The 14,733-nt window shown below is 43.3% G+C and overlaps 1 protein-coding gene across 1 annotated transcript in view; it reads left to right on the top strand.

The window, feature by feature from the left end:
- FAT2 (FAT atypical cadherin 2) overlaps positions 1-14,733 on the top strand; it is an 87,413-nt gene that overhangs the window by 34,669 nt on the left and 38,011 nt on the right. The window contains exons 7-12 of the mRNA XM_024121770.3: positions 557-696; positions 1,340-1,621; positions 2,692-2,902; positions 5,985-10,043; positions 11,860-12,056; positions 14,040-14,193. Of these exons, the coding sequence (XP_023977538.1) occupies positions 557-696; positions 1,340-1,621; positions 2,692-2,902; positions 5,985-10,043; positions 11,860-12,056; positions 14,040-14,193 (5,043 nt within the window). The remainder of the gene's footprint in view (positions 1-556; positions 697-1,339; positions 1,622-2,691; positions 2,903-5,984; positions 10,044-11,859; positions 12,057-14,039; positions 14,194-14,733) is intronic.

The following is a 14,733-nucleotide window of genomic DNA, read 5'->3' as shown; positions in this document are numbered from 1 at the left end:
CCCCTGTTATCATTTTTATGTTTCCCTCTAGTCTTTTCCTTTATACACCCATACACTTAGGGTTATATGAAAATATTGTCATATAACCTTTTAAAATATAATATATCATGAACATATTTCCATGTCACTAAACAAATTTCTACAAGCAGACATTTAAATAGCTGCATGCTAATTCTATGTTTTGTGTTCTCATAGTTTATTAAAAGAATTCCCTCTTGTTGAACAGAGTTACTTCCATTTTTTGCTGTGTCTAAGCTGCTTTAGACTATGCAAACTACCTGTAAGCCATGATGTAGAGCTCCATTACTCCTGCATGTTTCAATTCTAGTAGCAGAATACATTCTAGTGCAAATTTTGGTCTTCCTCTGGGACTCTTCAGTCCTTATAAGTGTACCTTTTCCTGAATCATCACTTGGATCTTCAAAATAATTTGACAATAAGTTGAGAGGATCATCTACCACCTCCTCTAGATCTGCCAGCCACATCCCATAGTACTTGTGCTACTACTGCCTACATCACTGAGGTCGTGTGTGCTTTCCTCTTACCATCCGTCCAGGTGGGGACAAGGACATGGACTTTGACATTGAGAAGACCACAGGCAGCATTGTCATCGCCAAGCCTCTCGATACAAGGAGGAGGTCAAGCTATAACTTGACCGTGGAGGTGACCGATGGGTCCCACACCATTGCCACCCAGGTGAGAGGCCTCACTGGGAACCCTGAGTTGAGAGGAGATGGGAGGCCTCCTTGGCTGGAAGGCAGCTGTGCTCACCACTGTGCTACCATTGCACACTGGGGCTTCTTTGGTTGGGATGAGGATACAGAAGGCTCTCTGTGCATGTGATGTACCTCAAGGAACACTGAATTTGGAATCAAGGTTCTGTGCTGTAGTCTTGTCTGATCACTATGTCTGTGATCTTGGGAGAATTCTTGTTCCCACTGTGGATCTCTATATAATGAGGGGTTTTGTCTAAATGAGCAGTTTTTAATTAAAGGTAGAGTGCCACAGGAGCTACCATAGACATAAGGAATGATGGTAAGTGGGGCTCTGGATTTCTACTCTGGTTTCAGCCAGTTTTATTTGTTTCATATACTGGAATTTCACCCAAAAAATTGCATCTGAAGAAAAGGCCCTTTAACAAGAATTTTGTTTTTGAAAACCACGAAACTGCATACCATCTGAAAGCCCTGTGATTTTGAAATCCTATCATTCATTCAACAAATATTTATCAAGTGACTGCTGTGTGCCAGGCCCAGTTGTTATGGTGGAGAACCAGACAGACAAGGTTCCTGACCCCCTGGAGCTTACAGTCTATCTTCTCTTTCATTCTCCTCCCTAGGTCTACATCTTCATGATTGCCAATGTTAACCACCATCGGCCCCAGTTTTTGAAGCCTCATTATGAGGTCAGAGTTCCCCAGGACACTCTGCCTGGGGTTGAGCTCCTCCAAGTCCAGGCTACTGATCAAGATAAGGGCAAGGGCCTCATCTACACCATACATGGCAGCCAAGACCCGGGAAGTGCCAGCCTCTTCCAGCTGGACCCAAGTAGTGGTGTCCTGGTAACTGTGGGGAAATTGGACCTGGGCTCGGGGCCTTCCCAGCACACACTGACAGTTATGGTGAGTTAACTGAAAAACTGGGTAAAGATGTGCTTGCACACGATGTGTGGGGTGGACATGCTTGGAGGCATGCTGAAGGTTCCCTTTCTCTTGCTGAGCCAGATGTACTGATGCTCATAATGATAATCCATGAGATGAGTTGTGACATTTCACAGCCTGCCAGAGGCACCTGCCATAACGGATGCCTGGGAGTGAGGAAAGAGATGGGACAAAGCTGCCAAAGAACCCCCTGCAAACTTGGCTTTTTCTGTGCTCACTCCAAATATCCCCCAAGAATTCTTTCCTTGCTCCATGACTGCATGATCACACAAACTCAAATAGCGTCAGAGCTGGGAGGGACCCAGAGACCATCCCACCCAGAGCAAGCAGGTATATAGGGCACAAATGAAGGAGGACTTGACTCTTAGGGTCACGTACCTGCAGTTTTATGACCCTGAGAGTGAGAGCTTCCTTAAATTTATGCCCTACATGCCTCATTTGCCTCACTCTAGTCCCAGCCCTGGTCCCACCCATTTCTCTTATCTTACACCTGAGGCCCATAGAGGAAGAGAGACTTGCTCACCATCATACAGTTCTTTATGATGGAACCCAAATCAGAGCCAGGCCTTCCCAACTCAAGGTTCTTATGTGTGAGTTTATCATCCTCTGGGCACTTAAATATATATTAAAGGCTCTGAGAAGTCCTGCAGCAAAGAACACTTCAACTTCATTTTAGTTCAGTGCTCCCTAAATTTATTTGACCATAGAATTTTTTTTTTCCTGAATAACGTGTTGACATCTTGAAGAACTAATATTCTCTGATAACCAATTTGGAAAATACTGCTTCTCTGCTTAATTCTGCCTTTCTCCTGAAATGGAATTATCCCTGAAAATAGCTAAGCCTAATAATCACAAATTGATAAATTTATTTAAGAAGAAAAAAGAACGTAACTGAGAGCAAAATTTAAAGGAATACAGAGAGTTACAATTGTGTGCCTTTTTCACTGGCATTCTCTGTCATCGACCTTAATCTAACTGTGCCTCCTCCCATTCCACTTGCTGCTCATCCCATTGCACCCTTGGACCCACAGGTTCGCGACCAGGAGATGGCCATCAAGAGGAACTTTGTGTGGGTGTCCATTCACGTGGAGGATGGAAACCTCCACCCTCCTCGCTTCACCCAGCTCCACTATGAGATGAGTGTTTCTGACACCACAGCCCCCGGAACAGAGCTGCTCCAGATCCGAGCCATGGATGGTGACCGGGGAGCCAATGCTGAGGTCCACTACTCCCTCCTCAAAGGTGAGAGGCCTGAGTTCGGGACATGAGGGGAGGGACTTTGGCAGTAAGGGAAAGCACCAGAGGCATGGATTTGCAAGTTATTCAAGTGCCAAGCTCGCTAAGCTTTGGCAAATGATCATTCTAAAGCACTCCCTGGGACTATAGTGACCTAAGTTACTTTCAAAGGTGGAAAGAACAGTAACAAAGGATTACTCAAGTTATGGGAGAATTTACATAGAGAATACATATATATTCACCAACAACCACACATGTAAAGGATGCTTATGAAGTCCATGCAACATTTTAAAAGATAATATCTTTGTGTAGGTACAATAAAAGAGACCTATAAATACTTGATAAGATATACGGCATAGTTTTAGGAGTATTTTCTTCTAAGGCCACATCATGATTTCATATCTATTATATATTTTTTATCTTAAAAATAGGAATAGTACTTGTGCCAGAAACTCGTTGTAAAGATTAAAAGAGAAAATGTATGTTAACACATGCTGTAAATTGTAAAATATTATACAAGTGCCAGGGGTTATTACTATCATTGATAAGTATTAATTATAAGTAGTTAATAGGACAAAAATGATAATATCCAGTACCCAACTAATTAATCATGGTTAGAGTAAGGTTGATGACAGAGAATGCCAATGAAAAATACACACAATTGTAACTCTCTGTATTCCTTTAAATTTTGCTCTCAGTTATGTAATGTCTGATAATTCATAATTGATATTTAATAATTATTGTTATCTTTAATATTCCTTAATACTTCATAGAGCTAGCTGCTGCGGACAATCAAAGACGAGAGTGACTTGCTCTCTGCCCTAAAGGGCCATAATAATGTTCATTTATTGCTTGTCAGTATCTTATATACTTTAAGGATTCAGAACTTTTTACATTTTCTTTTTTTGAAGAAACGGAAGTTGTTATACCTTGTCATATGGCAGAAATCTATTCATCCCTGAGGAATAATAATACAAATTATAACCCATTAATTGCTTACTTTTTGTGACTTATGAAGTATAATCACATCTTTTATCTCACTGACAACCCCATTGATATTGGTATTAATTTTATTTCACAGATAGGGTTAGTTTTAAAATATTCTTCTGATTATAGACATAACACATGTTGATTCTTTAAAACCTGGAAAAACCAGGAATGTCTGAAGAAGAAAATAACATTCAGCCATGGTTCTCATGACCTAGAGAAAATAATTTCATGTATTTCCCTCTTATTTTTTTCTATGCATCATTCTGCAGTGGTAAGATCAAAATGAATATACGATTTTGTTCCCTAATTTTTTCTCTCAGCAGTAAAATAAAAAATTATGATTATGTTAAATAGTTTACTTGGCTACTTTTAATGGAACTACTTTTAAATTGCTGTTTACTCATTAAAACCATGTTCTTTGACCAAACTTAGGATTTGTATCACAAAGGCAAATTGGGAAATCACCTCACTAGTCAGATGGAAAAGGGCTTCCATGAGTGGAAGGTTTTGTTGTAAAGCCTGGCTATTTACTTTGCCACTGGAATAATAAAATATCATAAAATATGATAAATGAAATAAGAATAGTAATAAGCAGTACTCCTCTGAGTGAAGGACCTGTACCCCTGAGCAAAATTATTCAGGTGTACGTCATGGTATTAAATAGGTAATGGTCTCATCAAAAGAAAAAAATGTATTTGTAACTATGTCAAGTGATGGATGTTAACTAAATTTATTGTGGTAGTCATTTCACAATATATACTTATACATATATCAAATTATGTTGTACACCTTTAATGAAATGTTATATGTCAATTATATCTCAATAAAACTGGAAAGAAGTACCAGTTATGCAAGCTGAATACGTTCTAGAGATCTCTGTATGACATTGTGCTTATAGTTAACAATTCTGTACTACAACCTCTAAAAATTCAAGAGGGTAAAATCTCATGTTACCTGTTCTTACCACAGTACTAAAAAGGAAAGGAAAAAAAGGATAGTTGCAGTCCAAGTAAGGTCATAGGTAATCAGACATGGAGAAATTACTCCATTTTCGATTCTCATTTGGGCTTCCCCATAAGTCAAGGAAGACTCCTTTGGGTACCAGAATCTCTTCAGTTCTCTAATACTTGCTACTCTTTGCCAAAGAAAGCCTGTAGTTCTCAGGTCCAGACCCTTTTAGCAAGCAATAGATTTTATCCAGATTTTAAGAAAATATTTTCCATTGACTGGTTTTTACGGTAACCTCTGACTTATGACAAGCAATACTGGTTTTCTTTTTAAAGAAGTACCAATATAAAGTTGCCTGTTAAAAATATTTTAAATTTAAAAAATAAACCAATTTAAAGGAAAATAACCATTAAATAATGATATAAATCATATACTATACTATTGTATAGGTAGTGGCTGAATATTAAAAAAAATTGTAAAGGCGGTGTGAGAATGCCTGAAGTTTAGGAAATCTAGGTGTGGTGGAAAGGGCATTTGATCAGGAGCCTCAAGATCTGTGTGTGCTATCCAGTCCCTCCCCACTCAACCTGTTGCCACTCACTCCCAAGCCTGACAATGGACTTTCCCACAATAGACTATACGAGGGCTAGACAAGGTGGTTTTTCCAGTCCGTATCAGTTTTGACAATTTATGACTCCATATTTACAATTTTCATCTATCAAGTATATAATCAAAGCTATTACAAGTTATGTAAAGAATGGGTTAACATTCTAAATAATGTAACTGAAGTTTGTCCTGTAAAAGTCAACACTGAAATACAGAGTGGAGTGTGCTTTTCCTACAAAGTATGTCTCCTTTCTTTGCTCCAAAAACCTACTACTGCTTTGGTTTATAGCTTAAGTTGCAGCCCAAACACTTAGTGATCATTGAAGCTTCCATTTATAGCGCACCTAATATGAGCACCACATAAAGAATTTCGTAAAGTATATATCTACCCTACACATTATATCATAATTAAATCCAGGGTGGTGCAGGATGTGGATTTTGCCCTGTCCAACTTTTGTGTGATTGCCTTTTACTGATCTAGAAAGCCTAGTTGGTACCTCTTGAGGGTGTGGTAAACTTCAATTTATCTTGTCTTTTGTTTCAGGGAACAGCGAAGGTTTCTTCAACATCAATGCCCTACTAGGCATCATAACTCTAGCACAGACACTTGATCAGGCAAATCATGCCCAGTATACTCTGACAGTGAAGGCAGAAGATCAAGGCTCCCCACAATGGCATGACCTGGCTACAGTGATCATTCATGTCTACCCCTCAGATAGCAGTGCCCCCATCTTTTCAAACTCCGAGTACTTTGTAGAGATTCCTGAATCAATCCCTGTTGGTTCCCCAATCCTCCTTATCTCAGCGACAAGCTCCTCGGAAGTTACCTATGAGTTAAGAGAGGGAAACAAGAATGGTGTATTTTCCATGAACTCATATTCTGGACTCATTTCTACCCAGAAGAACTTGGACCATGAGAAAATTTCATCTTACCAGCTGAAAATCCGAGGCAGCAATATGGCAGGTACATTTACTGATGTCATGGTTCTTGTTTATATCATTGACGAAAATGACAATGCTCCCATGTTCTCAAAGTCGACTTTTGTGGGCCAAATTAGTGAAGCAGCTGCACTGAACAGCATGATAGTGGATGAAAACAACAACCCCCTTGTGATCCGTGCCTCTGACAGTGACAAAGAAGCTAATTCCTTGTTGGTCTATAAAATTCTGGAGCCAGAAGCTCTGAAGTTTTTAAAAATCGATCCCAGCATGGGAACCCTAACCACTGTATTAGAGATGGATTACGAGAGCATGCCCTCCTTCCAATTCAACATCTATGTCCATGACCAAGGAAGCCCTGTCTTATTTGCACCCACGGCTGCCCAGGTCATAATCAATGTCAGAAATATAAATGACTGTCCCCCCAGGTTCTCAGACCAGATATATGAAGTAGCAGTACTGAAGCCCATCCACCGGGGTATGGAGCTCCTCATGGTGCAGGCCAGTGACGATGACTCAGAAGTCAATTATAGCATCAAAACTGGCAATGCTGATGAAGCTGTTGCCATCCATCCCATTACTGGTCGCGTATTTGTGTTGAATCCTGCTTTGCTGGGAGTCTCTCGGGAGCTCATCATCAAGGCTTCCGATGGCCTGTATCAAGATACTGCACTAGTAAAAATTTCTTTGACACAAGCCCTTAACACAAGCTTACAGTTTGATCGGGATGTCTACAGGGCAACAGTGAAGGAGAATTTGCTGGACAGAAAGGCGCTGGTGATTCTTGGTGCCCAGGGCAATTGTTTGAATGACACCCTATCTTACTTTCTCTTGAATGGCACAGATATGTTTCATATGGTCAAATCAGTAGGCGTGTTGCAGACAAGAGGTGTGGCATTTGACAGAGAACAGCAGGACACTCATGAGGTGGCGGTGGAATTGAGGGACAGTCGGACACCTCAGCGGGTGGCTCAGGCTCTGGTCCAAGTCACTGTTGAGGATGTCAATGACAATAGCCCTGAATTTAAACATCTGCCCTACCACACAATCATCCAAGATGGCACAGAGCCAGGGGACGTCCTCTTTCAGGTATCTGCCACTGACCAGGACTTGGGGGTGAATGGTGCTGTCACATACGCATTTGCAGAAGATTACAGATATTTTCGAATCGACCCCTATCTTGGGGACATATCATTAAAGAAACCCTTTGATTATCAAACTCTAAATAAGTATCACCTCAAAGTCATTGCTCGAGATGGAGGAACCCCATCCCTCCAGACTGAGGAAGAGGTACTTGTCATCGTGAGAAATAAATCCAACCCACTGTTTCAGAGTCCTTACTACAAAGTCAGAGTGCCTGAAAATATCACACTCTATACCCCAATTCTCCACACCCAGGCCCGGAGTCCAGAGGGACTCCGGCTCATCTACAACATTGTGGAGGAAGAGCCCTTGATGCTGTTCACCACTGACTTTAAGACTGGTGTCCTAACAGTGACAGGCCCTTTGGACTATGAGTCTAAGACCAAACATGTGTTCACAGTCAGAGCCACAGACACAGCTCTGGGGTCATTTTCTGAAGCCACGGTAGAAGTCCTGGTGGAGGACGTCAATGATAATCCTCCCACTTTCTCTCAATTGGTCTACACCACTTCAATCTCAGAAGGTTTGCCTGCTCAGACTCCTGTGATCCAACTGTTGGCTTCTGACCAGGATTCAGGTCAGAACTGTGATGTGTCTTACCAGATTGTAGAGGATGGATCGGATGTTTCCAAATTCTTCCAGATCAATGGGAGCACGGGGGAGATGTCCACAGTTCAAGAGCTGGATTATGAAGCCCAACAACACTTTAATGTGAAGGTCAGGGCCATGGATAGAGGAGACCCCCCACTAACTGGCGAAACCCTTGTGGTTGTCAATGTCTCTGACATCAATGACAACCCCCCAGAGTTCAGGCAACCTCAGTATGAAGCCAATGTCAGTGAGCTAGCAACCTGTGGACACCTGGTTCTCAAAGTCCAAGCTCTTGACCCTGACAGCAGGGACGCCTCCCGCCTGGAGTACCTGATTCTTTCTGGCAACCAGGACAGGCACTTCTCCATTAACAGTTCATCGGGAATAATTTCTATGTTCAACCTTTGCAAAAAGCACTTGTACTCTTCTTACAATCTGAGGGTAGGTGCTTCTGATGGGGTCTTCCGAGCCACTGTGCCTGTGTATATCAATACTACAAATGCCAACAAGTACAGCCCAGAGTTCCAGCAGCATGTTTATGAGGCAGAATTAGCCGAGAATGCTAAGGTGGGAACCAAGGTGATTGAGTTGTTAGCCATAGACAAAGATAGTGGTTCCTATGGCACTGTAGACTACACCATCATCAATAAACTAGCAGGTGAGAAGTTCTCCATAAACCCCAGTGGCCAGATCACCACTCTGCAGAAATTGGATCGGGAAAATTCCACAGAAAGAGTCATTGCTATTAAGGTCATGGCTCACGATGGAGGAGGACGAGTGGCCTTCTGCACTGTGAAGATCATTCTCACGGATGAAAATGACAACCCCCCACGGTTCAAAGCATCTGAGTACACTGTATCCATTCAATCCAACGTCAGTAAAGACTTCTCAGTCATCCAGGTGCTGGCCTATGATGCAGACGAAGGTCGGAATGCAGATGTCACCTACTCAGTGGACTCAGTGGAGGACTTGGAAGAAGAGGTCATTGAAGTTAACCCAACCACTGGTGTTGTCAAGGTGAAAGAGAGCCTGGTGGGATTGGAAAATCGGGCCTTTGACTTAAAAATCAAAGCCCAAGATGGGGGCCCTCCTCACTGGAACTCTCTCATGCTGTTACGACTTCAGGTGGTTCCTAATGAAGTATCCTTGCCCAAATTTTCTGAACCTCTATATACTTTTTCTGCATCGGAGGACCTTCCAGAAGGGTCTGAAATTGGTTCTGTTAAAGCAGTGGCAGCCCAAGATCCAGTCATCTATAGTCTAGTGCAGGGCACCACACCAGAGAGCAACAAGGATGGCATCTTTTCCTTGGACCAAAACACAGGGGTTCTAAAGGTGAGGAAGGCCATGGATTATGAGTCCAGCAAATGGTACCAGATTGATTTGATGGCACATTGCCCCCATAATGACACTTACTTGGGTTCCTTGGTCTCTGTCAACATCCAAGTGAAGGATGTCAATGACAACAGGCCTGTATTTGAGGCTGATCCATATAAGGCTGTTCTCACTGAGAATATGCCAGTGGGGACCTCAGTCATTCAAGTGACTGCCAATGATCAGGACACTGGGAATGATGGCCAGGTGAGCTATAGGCTGCCAGTGGACCCTGGCAGCAATATCCATGAGCTCTTCGCCATTGACAGTGAAACTGGCTGGATCACCACACTCCAGGAACTTGACTGTGAGACCAGCCAGATCTACCACTTTTATGTGGTGGCCTATGACCATGGCCAGACCATCCAGCTATCTTCTCAGGTCCTAGTCGAAGTCTCCATTACAGATGAGAATGACAATGCCCCCCGATTTGCTTCTGAAGACTACAGAGGATCTGTGGTTGAGAACAGCGAACCTGGTGAACCTGTGGCCACTCTTAAAACTTTGGATGCTGATATCTCTGAGCAGAACAGACAGGTCACCTGCTATATCACAGGTAAGTACACCTATTTTGGAACAGAGGCACTGGGGTGCATTGAAAAAAGTCCAACAAGAGGTTCCCTAAGACATGGCTCTGCCACTCATTAGCAATGTGACCTTGGGTAAATCACTTAACTTCCCAAGACCTCAACTGCTCCATCTGTAGACTTGGCATGCCTGTTCTCATTCAACTCACAGGGATGCTGGTAAGATCTAACTTGAAAAAGCTTTGAGAGCCCCCTATACATTGCAAAGTGCACTGTAAAGAGGATTTCTTATTACCTTAGATGGAGTAGATAGACTAGAAGTGAGATTCTACAACTGTTCTCAGTTAGCTTCTGGGAGACAGAGAGGGAATCAACAGTTGTGTGGTCCATGAAAACTCTGTGAGGTGACTGTCCTTGTAGAGTAGTATTCTGCCTAGGGCAAGTTGTGCATAGTAGAAAACGCTGCCTAGTCAACCATAGGGCCTAAGTGTTGGAGCAAAAACACTTTCTTGGATATGATTCCAGCCCAATCCCCTCATTTCATACATGAGAGAACCAAAGCCCAGGTAGGGGAAGAAACTCAACCAAGGTCCCACTCCAAGCTTGCATCAGGGCTGGGATTAAAACCATACCCTACAAACTGCTTTCCCCAGTGGATACCTATTGTAAACCTACATTTCCCCAATCTCTGCCCAGTGGCTAAATGAGCCAATCAGTGGCTAAAAGAGAGTTTCTTTACTTCTCAGTGTCCCTTTCCCATCTCCCAGGTACCATGTCATTCCATTCCCATAGTCATGGTTTCTTCTGCTATCACAGATGTCTGGTGGAGAGTTAATGAGCCTAAAGTTCCAACCAAGAATCATAGACTCCTGGAGACAGATCCTGGATCAGAGCTGTCTGAAATATGGAGTCTTAGTGAAATAGAATCTTGTCATCTTATAATATCAGACTCTTAAAAACACAAAAGTCTTAAAATCTCTGAATAATAGAATAATAAATGTCAATATATCATCAACCCTTGGAAGAGTTTAATCTTAGGACTCTGGCATCTTAGAATCTCAAAAATCCATATCTCCTCTCAGTGACTGGTATCAAGGAAAGATAACTCAGAAGCAAATCTAGTGATCCATCTGAACCTCCACTTAGCCTGTGTCCACAGTCATAAAATAAAGCCTCAGAGAGTGTATTTATTTATTTATTTATTTAATTTATTTTTGGCTGCTTTGGGTCTTCGTTGCTCCGTGCGGGCTTTCTCTAGTTGCAGCGAGTGGGGGCTACTCTTCGTTGAGGTGCACGGGCTTCAGTAGTTGTGGCACGTGGGCTCAGTAGTTATGGCGCACGGGCTTAGTTGCTCCACAGCATGTGGGATCTTCCTGGACCAGGGCTTGAACCCGTGTCCCCTGCATTGGCAAGCAGATTCTTAACCACTGCGCCACAAAGCAAGCCCCCGCAAAGAGTTTTTACTGATCACTTCCTACCCCTCCACTGTTGAACAGATACTAGATACTAGAAGGTTCTTTTCTAGAATTGCAATCTGCTTCCCTTTAACTTCCTCCGATGCTTTCCAATGAACAGAAATAAAAAACCTGCCCTTCAGCCACATACTTTGGAGCAGTGTTTCTTGCAGTGATAATTCCATTTAATGGAGGCCTTTGAAGTTGGTAGAGGCTTCATAACACCAGATAAACTGACTCGTTGCAGAATTATGGGTCCTCAGCTAAGGGAGGAAATTTTTGCCTTTCCCAACAATCCTAAAAAAGAGTGTCAGGTGGGCAGCCACATAGGGCACAAAGCCTGGTTTGTTCCTGTTGCTTGGATTCAGGAAACTCTGTCCCATCTTTTTAGAGGGAGACCCCCTGGGCCAGTTTGGCATCAGCCAAGTTGGGGATGAGTGGAGGATTTTCTCGAGGAAGACCCTGGACCGTGAGCACATGGCCAAGTATTTGCTCCGAATCACAGCTTCTGATGGCAAGTTCCAGGCTTCAGTCCTCGTGGAGATCTTTGTCCTGGACATCAATGATAACAGCCCGCAATGCTCAGAGGTGAGAGCCTGGTGAGGGTGGGGGAGGCGTAGAGGCAAGGAAGCTGGAGTGAAGGGCAAGAGGAAGGAGAAGGACTCAGGGTACCACCTCTGGGACTGGACATCGTTGACCACACTTGCCCTTGCTTCTCCTTGGCTGGCCTCAGACTAGTGCCCTAGGCAAGGGCGATTCTAGGTGATTCCTCCCGCCCCCTCCAAAGGGATGTCACCAAGCTCTTTAGGACCCATGGTCCATACCTCTTCCCCTACACTCCATAAAAATATCCTTTTCTCTGCAAAACATATCCAGAAGTAAATTCTTCATTCTCCAAACAGCCTGCTATGCCCAGTGGGAAAGCTCCTCCACTGCTCAGCTTGTTAGCATGGCTCATTGTTATCAAATACATCCAAAGAGACCTGCCCCAGAGACGCCCCACACCACTCGCCATGCCTATATGGGCCTATCCCTACATATGGATAGGTTATACAGAGCAACAGAGACCCTACTCCAGGTTATATGTATAAACAAACATGCAGACAGGGCAGTTACACTTTTGATAAGGGAGACTTTCCTGAGGACTTCACGTAATTCAACACTAAATTTCCCAAGGAAAATGTTGAGTGGTGTGTGTGTGTGTGTGTGTGTGTGCGTGTGCACATGCGTAAGGAGAGGAACTATATTCTTAGAGGGCGTAAAACAACAACCACTGTCATGTAGCATTGCTTTTAAACATATTTTTTTAAACACAGTAAATAATTTTTAACTTTGGGGAGATTTGCATTACTTCAAAGTTTGCAGATAAAGTTAAACTATTAACATTTAAATTTTATAACATCAAATTAGCATAATTCAAATTTATAGAAAATCCAGCTATTCAGTATATATACATAAATGCAAACTTATACGTAGGTACTCACACACACGCATAGTCAAAGGATCATGTACAACTCTCTATAAATATGCAAATACCTATTATATATACAAAGATACACATAAGCATACACCTACATACCCACAACATTCATCCATAAGTACACCCATCCATATACACAAATGTACATCTATAACTCACACATACTTACATATGCATGTGAATATATATATACTTCAATTCTTCATACTTTATTTGTCCACACACATACATACGGACACACACCTTGGAACACACAAAAATCATACATCCTATCACCTTTTCTTCCACTGTCTTCCACGCTCCAACCTCATAGAAGCAGAATAGAAAAAGAGAACCTGGGTTATCAAGTGGGGTGCATGGAAAAAAGTCTTTGCAGGATCCAAGATGACCACTTTTGGGGCGGTCTCAGAAGGGCAGCCTTTTGGGGGAGAATGGTAGCCACACCTTCCTCTTCTTTCCCCTCAGCATCCTGCCAACCAGCCTGCACCCTCCCCATGCTGGAAAAGGCTGGGGCCAAGTTCACCCTGTCCTTCTCAGAGGTGGTCAATAGCATCACCAGAGCCAGGGAAAAGAGGCCTGGGGGCTGTCTCCACACAGCCCCCCCAGGCACAAAGCCCCCACCTGGAGCACGTACAGGTGTCCATGTTCACCCACACCATGCAGTGGGGGGACCGGTTTGCTTGGAAGCTGTGCCCACAGCCAGTAGCTGGAAGAGCACTGGGTTCTCAGGGAACTCCAGCCTCTCCCCTGTGCCACCCCTTCTGCAATGTGGCCCCTGTGGAGTAACAGATTGCGGCAGGTCCTTCTAGCCCTGAGTGTGAGCTTCCATATGGTGGAAATTCTCTCTCATTCTTTGCTTTTCTGACTATGTCTCTTGTCATCATTCTCCTTGTTTTTAATCTCCATTTTCCTTGCAGGTTCCATCTTATTCTGTCCTCCTCCCTCCCTCTCTCCGCTTCTCTCCCCTACCCCCTTCCATCTCTGCTCTCTAATCTCTCTCTCTGCTTCTGCCTCCCTCTCTGTCACTCTGCCTCTCTCTGAATCTCAGCACATCTCCCATAATCCCCCTCTTCTTTGTCTTCTATCTCCAGCTTCTCTACACTGGCAAAGTCAGTGAAGATGTACCTCTAGGACACTTCATTTTGAAAGTTTCTGCAACAGACTTGGACTCCGATACCAATGCTCAGATCACATATTCACTGCATGGTCCTGGGGCAGATGAATTTAAGCTGGATCCTCATACAGGTAGGTTTCCTGAGCTGCAGGATCAAGCAAAGAACTTATACACTGAATAACCAGGGCCCAGTACCCAGGCTCCTTAGAAAAGAAACAGGAATTTACTTATCCATCCATCCATCCATCCGCTCAGCAAACATATATTGGCACTGTGTGTCGAGCATTCACTAGATGCAAAGGACATAAACTGATAAGACAAGATCTAGGTCTTTACAATCCAGTGGGAAAGGCAGTCATTGAATCAGTGGTTTGACGTGTGCTAAGAAAAAATGAAGGATGCTAGGGGAGGTTTGACAGGAGGACTTAAATTTGGGATCAGGGTTAAGTAAAACTTCTCTGAGGAAATGTAGCCGGGGATAAGGGGGTGGTAGGGATGGATATTCAAGGCAGAAGGAGATTTTATATGAGGACCTTGTTTTGGGAAAGAGCACGCACATCTGAGGACCTGAGAGACAGCCAGAAATTGGTGCACAGAAGGTGGGGAGGGAGAGAGAGCAAAGGATGAGGCCCTCTGAGCAGGGGGGCCAAATCCCACCTTTAGAGCCATTA

Source organism: Physeter macrocephalus, chromosome 8, assembly GCF_002837175.3.
Source record: "Physeter macrocephalus isolate SW-GA chromosome 8, ASM283717v5, whole genome shotgun sequence".
NCBI classification, from domain to species: domain Eukaryota; kingdom Metazoa; phylum Chordata; class Mammalia; order Artiodactyla; family Physeteridae; genus Physeter; species Physeter macrocephalus.
Note: the sequence above shows the minus strand (reverse complement) of the source record. Positions and strands in the feature narration are given on the sequence as shown.